A 17,871-nucleotide genomic window follows, 5' to 3' on the forward strand; every position below is an offset into this window, starting at 1 on the left:
TACCACGTGCTGCATTATGTTGTGGTTGACAAATATGTTTTCTTTCTTCTACTAGAATGTAAAATATTTGAGTACAAGCCATGTCTAATATATCCTTTTGCCCCACAGTGCCTGGCACCTAATGGACATAGTATAATCACGTGTTGAATGACAGTGTTGGAATTTCTCAAACCCACTAGCATATTTTTTGTAGAACTTGCCCTAGCAAAGCTTTTCTGTACAAGCCATTCTCAAACTTTTTGGTCTCAGGACCCCTTTACACTTTTAAAAATTATCAGTGATCCCAAAGAGATTTTTTTGTGAGTGACATGTAGCAGTATTTAACATATTAGAAATTAAAGCTGAGAAGCTTTCAAAATATAAGAAATGCAAGCATACGTTCCATTAGCTGTCAGAGCCATGGTGTCACACATCAGTAACCTCTGGAAAATTCTACTGTGTACTCGAGTAGGAATGAGAATGATAAAAGACAAATAATGTCTTGGGATTTGCTAGGAAAAGAGTTTTAACTTTGGGGACTTCCAGGCGTTCCTGGATGGGACTCTCCATTATATGAATTAGTATGTAATTATTTGGCACCGTTTGCTAGGTTCTGTTGAATAGGTCCTATCAGCTAAATGTTTATTGTACAGGTGACTGAGTTAAGCCCTATGACAGCTGAATATAGTCTCTGTCCTCAAGCATCTTATAACAGGCAGGGGGTAGTAATCCTTACACCAGTGCCTAGAATATCAAAAAATATACTTGTATCATGTTAGAAAGCTAAGGACATGGGCTTAACGTGGCAGAGATAGTTAGGATTACTTCAGCCCAAGAGATCGGTTAGATAATGCAAGGAGAGGTGAGTGTGTTGGCTTATAAACGAAGCACAGAGATGGCAAAGTCAGATGTTGACTTCCTAGGGAGGGGTGTGTGCCTGAGTTTGGAAGGCACAAAGGGAAATCAGAGGTAATGCTAGAGTCACTGATCTGAGGGGTCCTTGAATGCCGTGCGAATTTAGATGGGCTTTATTGGGTAGGCTATGGAATTCGTTGACATTTTAAATAAAAGCATGACAAAGCTATAATTTATAGTATTCCAATAGTGGTCCAAGAGTAGGAAAAAACTGGCAGTGGAGAAGCCATCTAGAGGACTGACTAGCAGTGCGGTAAGGGGTGGTGAGAGCTGTGGTGGGAACAAGGGTGGGGGGCTTTGTAGTCTAGGAATATTCAAAATGTACTTTGCAAATAGTGAAAACTGAAACTAGGGAAATGATTCTGTGCCATAGGTCATACATTTGCTTTTATCTTTCAAGATCATGCTTTTTCTCTCCATTACGTTATGTATGTTTGGTGGTATTCAGTTACTGCAACAAACTGAGGAATAGAGGTGGGGAGGAGGGCGGGCAGTAGCAGAAACTTGTATTGTCCAGCCCCTAACTGCTCTCTCTTCCTCCCAGTGTCTCCTTTCCTCTTGGGCCGGGCCCTTTGGGCTGCCAGTCGGTTCACTGTTGCTATGTCCCCTGAATTGATCCAGCAGTTTCTTCAGGCAACAGTTAGTGGTCTTCATGAGACACAACCCCCATCAGTTCGAATTTCTGCAGTGAGAGCCATCTGGGGGTGAGTACACCACCTTAGGACAACGGAAACAGTTTAAGAGAAAGTTGCTCAGGGTAGAAGTCCCAAACAGCAGTTGTCCAGTGGACTATGTTGCTTGGAAATTTCTGAAGATCTCCTGCAGAATGGATGTTGGAAGGACAGGGAAAGAAACCATACCAGAAACAAGGCTTCTGTGAGTCCCGGATACATCCTGTTCCCTTTTACTCCTTGTTCCTTTTCAATTCACTCCAGCTCTGGAATCATCTAGACCAACTCCCTGTCTTACAGAGAAGCAGAACCTGAGGCTCCGAGAGATAACTAACTTGCCTAGGGTCGCACAGCAGCGGGTCATAGAAGCAGGCTTAGAGTCATTTGGTTGATTGATTGCCTCTGTATTGGAAACCAAATTTGGGATAATGTAGCCTGGAAACACTGCTTATTTTTTCCCAATTTTACTTCTCTTTGTCACAGCTAGTGTACTAGTGGCTCTATTAGTCCTTTATTTATATTCCTTCTCAGACCACAGGGAGTATTGATGTTTTCAGGAGTATTTTCAAGTCCAAACTTAAGAGTCTCAGTTGAATCATAAGAATTGCTTGAAACCCTAAAAACTCAGAGTTCACCTTCCACCTGCCTGCACTACCTCCTTACCTTTTGAAGCAGAGATTGAGGGGTTGGCATTACTATATGTCTTTAGAAAGCATTGCTGCGGGGGGGGCGTGTCAGCAAGATGTCTGAGTAAGATGTCCCTCGCTCTTATCCCTCCCACAACAACAATTTGACATCTGTCCAAGCGAGGAGATTGTCAAACTCAGTGCTATCTAAGGACAAGGAGAGCTGTTTTGAGAAGACAAGCCCACATCCCAGCCACTGACTTGCCGACCATAGTCCCGGCTACAGCCCCATTTGGCTTTGGTTCTGTCATTGGCACTGTACACCAAGGGACCCAGGGGGAATCTCACCCACCTGTATGTCAGATAATAGAAACACAGACCTCGGTCCCAGCTGTGGATCTTGACGTGGTCCAGGACCTCCTGGAGAACACTGACTGAGATAGTTACCCACAGATGAGAGAGCCTTTGTTGAAGTCCAAAGCCCAGTGGAGAAGTTCTAGCACACCACTGGAGCAAAAAAAAATCCAAGATTGGACACTTGGAAGAGGTCAGTCAGTAAAGCCTGGAGGACGTGACTGCTACTTCAGAAGTGCAGACAGCAGTGCAAGACATAAAGGAATATGAAAAACCAAGGAAGCATGACATCACAAAAGAAACACAATAATGTTCCAGTAACCAACCCCAAAGACGTGGAGATCTGTGATTTATCTGATAAAGAATTTCAAAACAGCCATTTTAAGGAGCTCAATGAGCTACAAGAAAACACAGAAAGACAATTCCATGAAATTAGAAAAACAACTCACAGACAAAATGAGAAGTTCAACAAAGAGAGAAATCATAAAAAAGAACCAAACAAATTCTGGAGCTGAAGGATACAGAGAATGAAATGGAAAAATGCAGTAGAGAGCATCAGTAGCAGAATGGATCAGGCAGAAGAAAAAGCCTGTGAAATAGAAGACAGAACCTTCAAAATCATCCAGTCAGAGGAGGATAGAGAATAAAGAATGAAAAAGAAGGAAGAAAACGTGAACTGTGGGATATCTTTAGGAGAAGCAGTCTACGAATTATTGGAGTCCCAGGAGAAGAGAGGGAGAAGGGGCAAAAAGCTTTTTAAAGAAATAATGGCTGAGAACTTCCCAAATCTGAGGAGAGATTTGTACCTCCTGGTTATAAAGCTAATATATCACCCCAAAATTTCAATCCAGGGTGATCTTCTCCAAGACAAAATGTAGTAAAAACTATCTAAAATCAAAGACAAAGAGGGAATTTTCAAAGCAGCAAGAGGAAAAAACTTTTCTCTCATGCAAGGGAACTCCCATAAGGCTAGCAACAGATTTCTCAGCAGAAACTTTGCAGGACAGGAGACAGTGGGATGATATATTCTAGGTGCTGAACGAAAAAACTGCCAACCAAGAGTGCTTTAGCTAGGAAAGTTGTCCTTCAGAACTGAAGACAAGATAAAGACTTTCCCAGACAACAAAGCTGAAGGGGTTCTTCACCACTAGACCTGCCTTACAAGAAATGCTAAGAGGAGTTCTTCAAGCTGAAATGAAAGGATGCTAATTAATAATGTGAAAATATATAACACACTGATACAGGTAAGTATATAATCGATTCGGAATACTCTGATACTGTAATACGGTGGTGTGTTAACCACCTAACTCTAGTATAAAGGTTAAAGGATGAAAGTGTTAAAAATAACTAGCTAAATACTTTGTGATTATTATTATGAATACACAGTATAAAAGGAGTTAAATCGTGATATCAGAAACATTAAAGGAAGAGAATAAAGGGGTAGAATTTTTGTATGCAGTCAAAGTTAAGTTGTCAGTGTGAAATAGACTATCATATCTATAAAATGTCTTATGGTAGCCACAAAGCAAAAATCTATGATAGATGCACAAAAGATAAAGAGAAAGGAGTCAAAGCATTCCACCATGGAAGATCACCATTCACAAAGGAAGACAGCCAGAGAGAAAGGTCAGGGGAACAGGGAACTACAGAAGAGCCAGAAAACAATTAATAAAATGGCAGTTAATAAAATGGGCTTACTTATCAAAAATTACTTTAAATATAAATGGATTAAATTCTCCAATTAAAAGTCAAAGTAGCTGAATGGATTGAAAAAGAAGACCCAACTATATGCTGCCTAAAAGAGACTATAGGTTTTAGTACACACATAGGCTCAAAGTAAAGGAATGGAAAAAGATATTCCGTGTATGTAGAAACCAAAAGAGAGTGAGGGTATCTGTACTTTTATCAGACAAAGTACTTTAATTCAAAAGCTGTAACAAGAAACAAAGGTCATTATATGATAAGGGGGTTAATTCATCAGGAAGATACAACAATTATAAATATATGTGCACCTGCCATCAGAGCACCTAAATATATTAAGCAAATATCAATATCTGAAAGGAGAAATAGACAACAGTACAATAATAGCAGGAGATTTATACCCCACCCTCAACAATGGATATGCTCATCCAAACAGAAAATCAATAGGGAAACATTGGACTTAAACTATACTTTCAACCAAATGGACCCAACAGACATACAGAACATTCCATCCAACAGCAGCAGAACATACATCCTTCCCAAGCATGCATGGAGCATTCTCCAGGATAAGTCATGAAGCAGGTTTTAGTGAATTTAACATTAAAATAATACGAAGTATCTTTTCTGATCATGTTGAGATGAAATAGAAATCAGTTACAGTAGGAAAACTGGAAAAATCACAAATATATGGAAATTAAACAACACACTTCTAAACAACCCGTGGATCAAAGAACTCAAAAGAGAGATCTAAGAATATTCTGAGGGACTTCCCTGGTGGTGCAGCGGTTAAGAATCTGCCTGCCAATGCAGGGGACACGGGTTCGAGCCCTGGTCTGGGAAGATCCCACAAGCTGCAGAGCACCTAAGCCCGTGAGCCACAACTACTGAACTTGTACTCTAGAGCCCGCGTGCCACAACTACTGAAGCCTGTGCGCCTAGAGCCCGTGCTCCACAACAAGAGAAGCCACCGCAATGAGAAGCCCACACACTGCAATGAAGAGTAGCCCCTGCTCACCGCAACTAGAGAAAGGCCACGCACAGCAATGAAGACCCAACGCAGCCAAAAATAAATAATAAATTAATTTTTAAAAATGATAAAGATATTCTAAAACACACGAAAATGGAAAATACAAATACCAAAACTTATGGGATGCAGCAAAAGGAGTTTTAAGAAGGAAGTTTATAGATAAGAACACCTACATTAAGAAAAAAGAAAGATCTCAAACAACCTAACTTTATACCTCAGGAATTAGAGAACAAACTAAGCCCAAAGGTAGCAGTAGGAAGATGAGAGCAGCAATAAATAAAATAAAGAGCAGAAAAATATTAGAAAAATTTAGTGAGACTAAGAGCTGGTTTTTTGAAAAGATAAACAAAATTGACAGACTTTAGCTAGACTGAAAAGAAGAGAGAGAAGACTCAAGTACAGAATCAGAAATGAGAGGGGAAACTTTACAACTGATAACACAGAAAGACAAAGGTTCATAAGAGACGACTGTGAACAGGTATATGCCAACAAATTGGATAACCTAAAAGAAATGCATAAATTCCTAGAAACATACAGCCTAACAAAACTGAATCATAAAGAAAATTGAAAATCTGAACAGACCAATAACTAACAAAGAGAGTGAGTCAGTAATCAAAAACCTCCCGTAAGAGAAAAGCCCAGGACCAGATGGTTTCACTGGTAAGTTCTACAAACATTTAAAGAAGAATTAATACCAGTCCTTCTCAAACTCTTTCCAAAAAATTGAAGAGGAGGGAACATTTCCAAACTCATTTTACTAGGCCAGCATTCCCTGATAACAAAGCCATACAAGGACACTACAGGAAAAGAAAACTACAGGCCAGTATGCCTGATGAATATAGACGCAGAGATTCTCAACACAATACTAGCAAACTGAATTCAACAACACAGTAAAAGGATCACACACCATGATCAAGTGGGATCTATCCCTTGGATGCAAGGATGGTTCAACATACATAAATTAATAAATGTCATACACCAATTAATAGAGTGAAAAATAAAAAATCACACGAGTATCTTAATAGATGCAGAAAAAGCATTTGACAAAATTCAATACTCATTCATGACAAAAACTTTCAACAAAGTGTATAGAAGGAACATATCCCAACACAATAAAGGCCATATATGACAACCCCCCCAGCTAACATCATATTCAACAGTGAAAGGCTGAAAGCTTTTTCTCTTAAGATGAAGAACAAGGTAAGGGTACCCACTCTTACCACTCCTATTCAACATAGTACTGGAAGTCCCAGCCAGAGCAATTAGAAAAGAAAAGAAGAAATAATGAACTATCACAAAGAGAAATTTAAAAAACAATCTCCTGTACAGTTGCATCAAAAACAATAAAATGCCTAAGCATAAATTTAACCAAGATGGTGAAAGATCTGTACACAGAAAACTATAAGACGTCGATGAAAGACTGAAGAAGACACAAATAGAAAGATGTTTCATGTTCATGGATTGGAATAATGAATATTTTTCAAATGTCCAAACTACCCAAAGCAATGTACAGATTCAGTGCAACCCCATCAAAATTCCAGTGGCATTTTTCATAGAAGAACAAACAATTCTAACATTTGTGTGGAGTCACAAGAGACCCTGAATAGCCAAAGCAATCTTGAGAAAGAAAAAGCTGGAGGCATCACACTTCCTGATTTTAAACTATATTACAAAGCTACAGTAATCAAAACAGTGTGGTGTTGGCATAAAAACAGACACAGAGATCAGTGGAGCAGAGAGCCCAGCTATAAACCCACACTTATATGGTCAGTTATTTTATGACAGAGGAGCCAAGAATATACACTGGGGGAAGGACAGTCTCTTCAATAAATGGTGTTCGAAAAACTGGACCCTTATCTTACACCGTATGCTTAGGTCAACTCAAAATAAATTAAAGACTTGAACCTAAGACCCGAAACCATAAGACTCCTGGAGGAAAACATAAAAGTTAAACTCCTTGACATTTCTCTTGGCAATGATTTTTTGTATTTGGCAACAAAAGCAAAAGTAAACAAGTGGGACTTGTTTACTGCATCAAACTAAAAAAGCACAGCAAAGGAAACCATCAGCCAAATGAAAAGGCAACCTACTGAATGGGAGAAAATATTTGCAAACCATTTATCTGAAAAGCAGTTAATATGCAAAATATATGAAAAGCTCATACAACTCAATAGCAAATAATCTGATTTTTAAAAATGGCAGAGGACTTGAATAGACACTTTTTCTAAAGAAGACATACAGATAGCCAACAGGTACATGAAAGAGCGCTCAACATCACTAGTTATCAGGAAAATGCAAATCAAAACCACAATGAGCTACCACCTCAGACTTGTTAGAATGGCTGTCATCAAAAAGACAAGAAATATGGGACTTCCCTGGTGGCGCAGTGGTTGAGAATCTGCCTGCTAATGAAGGGGACACGGGTTCAAGCCCTGGTCTGGGAAGATCCCACATGCCGCGGAGCAGCTAGGCCCATGAGCCACAACTACTGAGCCTGCGCGTCTGGAGCCTGTGCTCCGCAACAAGGGAAGCAACGATAGTGAGAGGCCCGCGCACCGCGATGAAGAGTGGCCCCCACTTGCCACAACTAGAGAAAGCCCTCGCACAGAAATGAAGACCCAACACAGCCAAAAAAATTAATAAATAAATAAATTTAAAAAAAAAAAAAAAGGGCTTCCCTGGTGGCGCAGTGGTTGAGAATCTGCCTGCCAATGCAGGGGACACGGGTTCGAGCCCTGGTCTGGGAAGATCCCACATGCCGCGGAGCAACTGGGCCCGTGAGCCACAATCACTGAGCCTGCACGTCTGGAGCCTGTGCTCCGCAACAAGAGAGGCCACGATAGTGAGAGGCCCACGCACCGCGATGAAGAGTGGCTCCCGCTTGCCACAACTAGAGAAAGCCCTCGCACAGAAACGAAGACGCAACACAGCCATAAATAAATAAATAAATAAATAAAATTAACACAGTTAAAAAAAAATTATTTAAAAAAAAAAGACAAGAAATAACAAGGTTGGTGAGGGTGTGGAGAAAAGGGAGCCCTTGTGCATTGCTGGTGGGAATGTAAATTGGTGCAGCCACTGGAAAACAGTATGGAGGGTCCTAAAAAAATTTAAAAATAGAACTACCATTTGATCCAGCAGTCCCATTTCTGGGTATATATCCAAAGGAAATGAAAACAAGATCTCGAAGAGGTGTCTGCACTCCTGTGTTCATCGCAGCATTATTCACAGTGGCCGAGACGTGGAAACAACCTGAGTGTGCATCGGTGGATGAGTGGATGAAGGAGATGTGTGAGTATTCAGTGGACCATAATATAACTCAGCTGCGAGAAGGAGGGAAAGCCTGCCATTTGCAGCAGCTTGGATGGACCTTGAGGGCATGGTGCTGAGTGAAATAAGCCACACAGAGGAAGACAAATGCTGCATGGTATCACTTATATGTGGAACCTTTTAAAAAGCCCAACCCTTTGTAAAGGAGAGCAGGAAGGAGGTTGCTGAGCGTGGGGAACATGGAGAGATTGATAAAAGGGTACACGCTGTCGTCGGTCAGATGACCAAGGGCTGAGGATCTAACGTGAGATATGGTGACTGCATCATGTAACGGGACGTAGAAATTAGTGTTCTCACCCAGAAGAAGGTAAACCTGAGATGATGGACGTGTCATTGACCTGGATGTGGGAAACCTTTCACGCTGTGCATGTACGTCCAGTCACCACAGTGTACATAGCTAACCATTTTATAGGTCAGTCACGCCGCAGTAAAGCTGAGAAGAATTTAAACTTAAAGAAACTTAAAGTTTGCTTAAATTTTATATTACTCTTATAATCAGAAAAAATACGTGACGAGAACTCCCTTTTGTTTAATAGTTTTCAATTCTCTGGCTACATGGGCATTGGTTTTCTGGAAAGGTGTAACAGCTGTCTCTGGAAAAGTGACAAAAGCCATGAACGTGCACAGCAAAGAAATGGACACTCATACCTGTTTATAAAATTTTACATCATGTGTGGAAGAGTGGACCCCAGGTTAAGAGCTTCCTGTGAAGGGATGCTAGCTGTGCGTTCTTTCACAGCCAGGATTCTCCATTTGGCCATTTCCCTCTTCAGTTTTCCAGCCAGTTTCAGTCTGGCTTATATTCTCATCACGTCACCGAAACTGCTCATTCTCATGTCACCAGCAACCCTTTCCTGGTCATCATACCACCTTGGCTTTTCTCTCTTTTACCCCAGTTTTAATATATTCATTCATGTCGTAGTGTATGTATTATTGCAAACTGCCTTAAACCATTTCTGAAACAAGATATTGATTGACAGATACTTCCACTTGTGTCTCATTTCTCTAATCATATTTATGCCAGCCTTTCTCCAGAGCTCCAAATTAATGTATGTGCTTACTGTCTATACCAGGATGGGTATCTTACAAGCACCTGAAAACTAACACATCCACTACTGAGCTTACTGTTTACCACCTCCAGGCCTACCCTACCTGTAGTCCCTGTTATAGTAAAAGTACAGATCTTGTACCTTTAGATCTTATACCTAAAGGTAGAGGTCTGTACTCCCAGAGATGCCAGCTCTCTGCCAGGGCTTGGTTCCTTCGCCTCTCCTCCCTTCCTCCCTCTCCCACTGTGGCTGCCCTGGCTCGTGTGCTCAGCTTCTTGTGCCTGAAAATTAAAACTCATGGCTCTGGTTGTGCTCTTCGAACTCTGGGATACAGGTACCCGGAAGAAAGTCAGAGTATACCGGATGGTCCATGTGGCCACAGGATAAATATAGAGCATTTTCCTGGGATGTCGGTTTTCCCTGAAGACTGTGGGGTAGGGCAAAGAAGAGATTAGGTGTTAGGAGTAATTTGTAAAAAAAAAAAAAAAAAAAAAAACTTTGATATACACTGGCTTCCAGGATAAAGTCTAACCTCCTTAGCATGGCATGGAAGATCCCATATGATCTGGCCAGATGATGCACTCTGTGGTCTCCCAGACTCTGTAAACCCTTAGAATGAGAAGCAGCAGGAAGAGGTAGGGCACCACTCAGTCCCAGTGGCGATGGATGCAGAACCTAGTCTGACGAGCCAAGAGCTGCCCACAGCCAGACGCTGAGCCAGCTCTTAAGGAGGAGTTAGATTAGAGCACGGTGGCATTGAACATAGAGATGTTATAGATGAGGAACTCCCTGACAATCCAGCAGTTATTGGCGCTTTCACTGCCGAGGGCCCGGGTTCGATCCCTGGTTGGGGAACTAAGATCCCACAAGCCGCGCAGTGTGGCTAAAAAAAAAAGATGTTATGGACCAAAAAACAAAGAATCTGAACAAATCTGAGATTGATGTTATGGACCAAAAAACAAAGAATCTGAACAAGTCTGAGATCTAAGCCCACAGGTTTACTAGTCACTGTGGATCTTTGAACCCAGCAGCTGACACAAATAATATGGTTGTAAGACACTTAAAAATTAAGTTAAGAAAAACCATTTATTGTGAATCTGGGGTCGGGGGGCCTTGTTTCTGCACTAGGTTCTTTTAACATAGAGAAACAATGTTTTTATTGACTTTTATTACCGTTCTGAAAATAATAAAAGTAAAGACTTAGATGATATATATATATATATGTATTTTTTTAAATCCTATTCAACTGGCTGAAGAACTAAGAACTTTTTTTTTTTAACTTTTTGGGTTTTATTTATTTATTTATTTATTTATTCATTTATTTATTTATGGCTGTGTTGGGCCCCCGTTTCTGTGCGAGGGCTCTCTCCAGTTGCGGCAAGTGGGGGCCACTCTTAACCGCGGTGCGCGGGCCTCTCACTGTCGTGGCCTCTCTTGTTGCAGAGCACAGGCTCCAGACGCGCAGGCTCAGTAGTTGTGGCTCACGGGCCCAGCCGCTCCGCGGCATGTGGGATCTTCCCAGACCAGGGCTCGAACCCGTGTCCCCTGCATTGGCAGGCAGATTCTCAACCACCGCGCCACCAGGGAAGCCCAGATGATATATTTTTAATAATTGTATCCCATTGGACATGGTAAGCAGCACCCAGTAAATATTTATTGATTAAGAGGCAAATAAGGTAGAACTATGTATAGAAAACAAACTTTTTTTTAAGAAATAAAATTTCCTTTTTTTAAATTTTTATTTTATATTGGAGTATAGTTGATTAACAATGTTGTGTTGGTTTCAGGTGTACAGCAAAGTGATTCAGTTATACATATACATGTATCTATTCTTTTTCAAATTCTTTTCCCATCTTGGTTATTAAAGAGTATTGAGCAGAGTTCCCTGTGCTATACAGTAGGTCCTTGTTGGTTATCTATTTTAAATATAGCCATGTGTACATGTCAATCCCAAACTCCCAGTCTATCCCTCCCACCCCCCCGTAACCATAAATTCGTACTCTTACGTCAGTGAGTCTGTTTCTGTTTTGAAAACAAACTTTTAAACCCTGCAAATAGTACACCAATTTTGTAAGTATGTGTAAAATGTTTATATACATTGATCTCATCTTAGGATGCAAAAAAACTCCAAAAAGTATAAAATCTTTATAACATGAAAGTTAAATAATAGTCTCCTACTAAATAACAGTTGTATTGGAAAAGATTTAAAAACACTGTTTGGAAAATTATATATATATATATCTTAGGAATGTGACTAAAACAATAGTCTGAGGAATCATAAGTCATTTGACTTAATATCTTAATAATTTGGATGTAACCATGACTGGGATTTGCTTCAAAACGAAATAGAGGGATGAAAGAAATTTTAAAGGAAATAACAAAGACCAAAGCAGAAATAAATTAGAAAACATAGAAATGGTGGTGGTGATAGTTCTAAAAAAAAAGCCACAGAAAGATGTAAAAACTTAATGAGCTCTGGAAGTAGCTTCATAAAGCTTCACTTGTAAATGCTGTAACACGTAATGCTGATTGGAAAAACCAGGAATTGAGGTACCCGCTGGTGAGTAGTTCTTGCTTATTTCTTGCTCTCCAGTTATTGCGACCAGCTGAAAGTCTCGGAGAGCACCCACGTGCTTCAGCCCTTCCTCCCCAGTATCCTGGATGGCTTAATTCACCTGGCGGCTCAGTTCAGCTCAGAGGTCCTCAACCTGGTGATGGAGACCCTGTGCATCGTTTGTACGGTAGACCCAGAGTTCACAGCAAGCATGGAGAGCAAAATCTGCCCCTTCACCATCGCCATCTTCCTAAAGTACAGTAACGGTACGCGCGAGGCAGGTTGCGGGGGGTGGGGGGGGTGAGCGGGGCGGGGTCGCGTGAGCGCTTCCCTGGGTCTGATGGTCTTAGCATTAGAAGCAAAGAATGTGACTTTGAATTTGCGAGAGTAGGGTCGTGCTATAGATCCAGCAGCACTAAACAGCAGAGAACCTATGCCTGTAACTCTCATTGTCTAGTAAGAACTGGGAAGAAAAATAACGAAGAAAGCTAACCAGCAAGATGTATAATTCAGGACTTTGACAGTAAAGTAAGGGAATTCAGCAACTAAATCAAAAGCTTCCTAAAAGAAGAGGCCTAGAACTATAACTAGAAAAGGAAAAGTGAAGAAGGAGATACATGCAAAGGTTTATGAATAAGGTGTTCATCGCATGTTCTTTATAGTAGCAAAAATTTGGAAATAATAAGAGGTTAATTAATTATATCCATACAATGGAATGCTTTGCAGCCGTTAATAATCCAACCTCAAAGGAATTGTTAAAGCCATGAGGAAGCGCTCACCTTGTAAGTGAATAGATTGTTTTCCAAAATGCGTAGAATATAACCGCAAGTTTTGGTTTTGCTTTAGAAAAGGATGTATGTGTGGATATGTATATAGAAAAAACACCAGAAGAAAATGCATCAAAATGTTAAGGGTAGTTATCTCTAGGTGGTGGAATTACAGGTGTGGTTTTTCCTTTAATACTTTCCTGCATTTTAAGTTTCTCTGCAGTGAGTGTGTATTAGAAATATTGAGGACATTTGTATCTGAAGAGCGAGTATTGAAGCTTGGAAGGGGGTTGGTTATGTAACATGATGTTGTACTGAACATTTTATTCAATTCATTTTTTTCACTTAAAAATGTGTCCTAAGGAGGGTTCCACACTGCAGTCTTAGATAGTCCTCATTCTCTCCGCCCGTCACATAGTGTTTATTCCATAAATACCATCATTTATTTACCCATGCTGTTCATGGACCTCTGGGTTGTTTACAGTTTTTGTCTATTATGGACAGCGCTGCAGTGAACTTTCAACGTGTGTCTTAGTGCCCTGCACACTGCATACGTTGTCTCATGCTAGATAGAGGAGGGCGTTTATATTTTTCTTATATATTTTTCTTACATAAAGCAGGTCGAGCTGAAGTTGCATTTCTTCACGAGGCTCTGCTTTTGGAAGGCTTTACCTTTTGCCCTCCAATGGCTTTGCGAGTTCTTGTGCATGGTGCCCACCCCCAGGAGATGTACGTGGTCCTCGTCGACACGTGGGAACCTGGGAAGAGTCAGTGCTTGGGCAGTTTCCGAGACTGATGTCTTCTTAACAAAGTATCAGTGGGGGCTTTTTTTCCCCTTAAGCATTTGTTTTCATAATCAGTCCAAGTTTCACAAGAATACAGACGTTAAAGATTTGTCCCAGAAAAAGAGGCAGGTTTTGTTTTAGGAATAGCTGTTGCTGACTCGTCCCTGACTTCATGAGATCACACACATGCTGTCTCCCAGACAGCTAGCAGCTCTCCCTGCTTTTCCGGTTACTCAGGTGGCCCCAGTAGGTTCCGGGTCAGTGATGTGTAATCAAAGCAGAAGTTGTAAACGTGTGGACACCAAGGGGGGAAAACCGCGGTGGGGTGGGGATGGTGGTGTGCTGAATTGGGAGATTGGGATTGACATGTATACACTGATGTGTATAAAATTGATGACTAGTAAGAACCTGCTGTATAAAAAAACAAACAAACAAACAAAAAACAACTAATACTAAACTTTCTTTGGGTTATTTGTATGGAAATATGTTAATGTAAATGTTTCAGACATTACATGAAATTTCTAAAAAAAAAAAAAAAACAAAGCGGAAGTTGTTCACTTCGGTTAGGGCCAAACAACAGGCAGCATTAAGGCAGAAGCACACACAGACCACCAGGCGGGGGGACTCGTGTTGCCTTCTCCACTTCAGATCCTGTGGTCGCCTCGCTGGCTCAGGACATCTTCAAGGAGCTGTCCCAGATTGAAGCCTGCCAGGGCCCCATGCAGATGAGGCTGATTCCCACCCTCGTCAGCATCATGCAGGCACCAGCAGACAAGATCCCTGCGGGGCTCTGTGCGGTACGGCAGCCGTTACGGGGCCGGGGTGGGGATGAGAGAGCGCGAGCGAGCCCTGCACGAGCCCCCCGCGATCCCACCCCGCGGACGCCGACCAGCAGCGTGATACGTTCACGGGGTGATGTTCCTGGGCTACTTCACCCACAAGGACAGTGGGCAGTTCTCGAGGCTTTCAGAAGGGAGCTCTTGTTCCCAGGGTGCCCTCGGTGATTGGACAGTCCCGTGATGACACTGGCCCTGGCTGTCCAGTCACCCTCTGCCCCCGCCCACCCCCATGGCTTCTCAAGGGGTGAGCTGCCTCCAGGAGACTTGAGAGTACCCCCTGCTGTCTTCTTCTTCCAGAAACGTGCCTTTCATCATGAGCGTCTCTGGGTCGGTGGGTGGGCTCCGCACAGTAAGGATCTTGTTGTTGGGCCCCCTCCGCCCACCCCAGGGGCAAGCCTGACTTCTCTCCTGCAGACGGCCATTGACATCCTGACCACGGTCGTGCGGAACACGAAGCCCCCCCTCTCCCAGCTGCTCATCTGCCAGGCTTTCCCTGTTGTGGCCCAGTGCGCCCTCCGCACAGACGACAACGCCACCATGCAGGTATCTCCGTGCAGGTGTCGCCGCGCCGGCGTCCAAGCCGCGGTGCGTGTGCAGCAGGCGGAGAAGTGGGACGCCATTTCCCGTCTTTGAGATAGAAACCCCTCGAATCTGTGTTTACCCAGAGGGCCCAGGAAGGGTTCCTTCCGGCTGCTAAACGCAAGACGTTCTGTGCGCCTCAAAGGTGTGAGCGCCAGCCATCCCGCTGTCTGTGTGGGGGTGCTGCGGCGGCGGAAGAGATTGTAGACGTGCGGACTATGAAGTCAGCAGAGGGGTCAGCCTTTGGAAATCTGTAGGCAGCGTGGTTGGTGTGAGGTCTGCTTTATTCTCACAGAGACCTGCAGTGCCCCCAGTTACTGCTGTGTCCTAGCTCTGTTTTCTCAGTACCAGAGGTAGAGCTTTACGGTTGAAACTCCGTTTGCGTGTCCATGCTCCCTTTGATGAGAAGCGCGCGTTTCTGAGCTAGCCGATGCGGCACAGCAGAGACAGGGTGGTGCGCGCCTGTGTCTGCAACGGCGCGGCCCCAACTCCAGCGGAATGAGCCCCCCAGACCCTGCAGACGGAGGGCTTGTGTGCCCGCGGCTGACCTGGTCCCCTCCCTTGTCTCGCAGAATGGTGGTGAGTGCCTGCGGGCCTACGTGTCGGTGACGCTGGAGCAGGTGGCCCAGTGGCATGACGAGCAGGGCCACAATGGGCTGTGGTACGTGATGCAGGTGGTGAGCCAGCTCCTGGACCCCCGCACCTCCGAGTTCACTGCCGCCTTCGTGGGCCGCCTCGTGTCCACCCTCATCTCCAAGGCGGGGCGGGAGCTGGGGGAGAACCTGGACCAGATTCTCCGTGCCATCCTCAGCAAGATGCAGCAGGCGGAGACGCTCAGCGTCATGCAGGTAAGACGGCCCCAGCCCCAGAGACGCTGGCGAGGAAGCGGCCACGCGGCCCTCTGTCTCCTGCCCGGCTGCCTGAGTCCCTGAAGCCGGCGTCCTCCTGTCCCCCCAGTCCCTGATCATGGTGTTCGCCCACCTGGTGCACACCCAGCTGGAGCCCCTCCTGGAGTTCCTGTGCAGCCTCCCGGGGCCCACCGGCAAGCCTGCCCTGGAGTTCGTGATGGCCGAGTGGACCAGCCGGCAGCACCTCTTCTACGGGCAGTACGAGGGCAAAGTCAGGTGGGGCCTCCTCCTCCTCCTCTGGGCCTTCTGCCTCTTTCCCTGACTTGACGTACCCAGCTGCCCGTTGCATTCCTTTTGCCTCTGTTTCTTTCTGGCTAAACTGTATATTCAAGTAGCTGCCATCTTGAAATTCCCAAAAGATAGTCGTCGCAGGTAGAGCGTGTGTTTTTGATCTCTGCTGGCTACAGACCCTCCCCTGCCCGCACCTTCACCCAGCCAAGTGCTGCTGGCGGCTGCCTCTTCTTCGTAAACCCAGCTTTCTAACTTTTCATCCTGGACTTTATCCACGGCGTCCCATCACCCCACACTCCTCCTGGCGCGGACGTCGTCGTGCTGCTCACCCACTCCGGCTCTGTTCAAGGACAGCTCTCATCCGACCGTCCTTAGGAACACGAAATCCCCTTTTCAGCCGAACTCTCTTCTGTCCCCTAATTAGTTGTGAAAGCGCTTTCACCCTCCAAGTGTCGGGACATAACTGCTTGTCTCCTTGGAGTGAACTCCGAGGGGGCAGCTGATCGGCCCTTTCTGGCTCTTCCTCGCCAGCTCTGTGGCGCTGTGTAAGCTGCTCCAGCACGGCGTCAACGCGGATGACAAGCGGCTACAGGACATCCGCGTGAAGGGGGAGGAGATCTACGGCCTGGACGAGGGCACCCGCACCCGCTCCAAGTCGGCCAAGAGTGGGTGACGCTGCTCCCCTCACACACACACACACCACCACCCCCGCCCCCGAGGCTCAGGACACCTGGGCTGGGAGGCGGTTAAGACATGACTGTTAGTGATGGGTTTGATAAGGAGCGGCAGAAAACCCCAGGTAAACAGTGGAGCAGAGCGTGTGGGTCCTGCTGCTGCTGAAAGTGGACAGGGGTCCCGGGTACGGGGATCCGCAGCATCCAGCTGCATCCTGGGCCTTGGATGCCCACTTCTGGCGTCTTTGTGTCTGAGTGCCTTTGGCCCGTGCCCCGGTGATGTGTGGGCAGAGTGCAGAGCTGCCTTTTTTTGTTTTTAATTTACCATCTTAACCATTTTTTTTTTAAATTAATTTATTTTTTCTGCGTTGGGTCTTTGTTGCTGCACGCAGGCTTTCTCTGGTTGCGGGGTGCACGGGCTTCTCATCGAGGTGGCTTCTCATTGCGGAGCGGAGGCTCAGTAGTCGTGGCTCGTGGGCTCTAGAGCGCAGGCTCAGTAGTTGTGGCGCACGGGCTTAGTTGCTCCGCGGCACGCGGGATCTTCCTGGACCAGGGCTCGAACCCGTGTCCCCTGCATTGGCAGGCGGATTCTTAACCACTGCACCACCAGGGAAGCCCTAGAGCTGCCTTCTTTAACTGCAGGTTTACACTCACCTGTGCTGCTTCTCAAACTGCAAGTCCCAGGGCCTGGAGTGCTCCACCCTATGCAGGTCCCTGGTTTCCAGGCTTTTTTACTGGCAAAACCTGTCTCCTTTAGTCCCTGAAGTCTCTCATCTCTCCTGACTTCTAAGCTCCTGTAACGTGGCACAGAATGAAGTTATTTAATTTTCCGTCGTGCCTCGGGGCTGGGTGTGGTCTGGGCAGTGGAGAGCCAGGGGGCGG

The 17,871-nt window shown here is 44.6% G+C and overlaps 1 protein-coding gene across 3 annotated transcripts in view; it reads left to right on the forward strand.

Moving 5' to 3' along the window:
• Positions 1-17,871, forward strand: part of IPO9 (importin 9) — a 53,819-nt gene that overhangs the window by 27,195 nt on the left and 8,753 nt on the right. For all 3 annotated transcript variants that reach the window (XR_009506576.1, XM_059943343.1, XM_059943355.1), the window contains exons 14-20: positions 1,439-1,598; positions 12,246-12,472; positions 14,407-14,555; positions 15,012-15,140; positions 15,749-16,024; positions 16,134-16,300; positions 16,847-16,980. Coding sequence is in view for 2 of the 3 variants with exons in the window: in XM_059943343.1 (XP_059799326.1) it covers positions 1,439-1,598; positions 12,246-12,472; positions 14,407-14,555; positions 15,012-15,140; positions 15,749-16,024; positions 16,134-16,300; positions 16,847-16,980 (1,242 nt within the window). In the remaining variant the exon portion in view is untranslated. The remainder of the gene's footprint in view (positions 1-1,438; positions 1,599-12,245; positions 12,473-14,406; positions 14,556-15,011; positions 15,141-15,748; positions 16,025-16,133; positions 16,301-16,846; positions 16,981-17,871) is intronic.

Source organism: Balaenoptera ricei, chromosome 1 (genome assembly GCF_028023285.1).
Source record: "Balaenoptera ricei isolate mBalRic1 chromosome 1, mBalRic1.hap2, whole genome shotgun sequence".
NCBI lineage: Eukaryota > Metazoa > Chordata > Mammalia > Artiodactyla > Balaenopteridae > Balaenoptera > Balaenoptera ricei.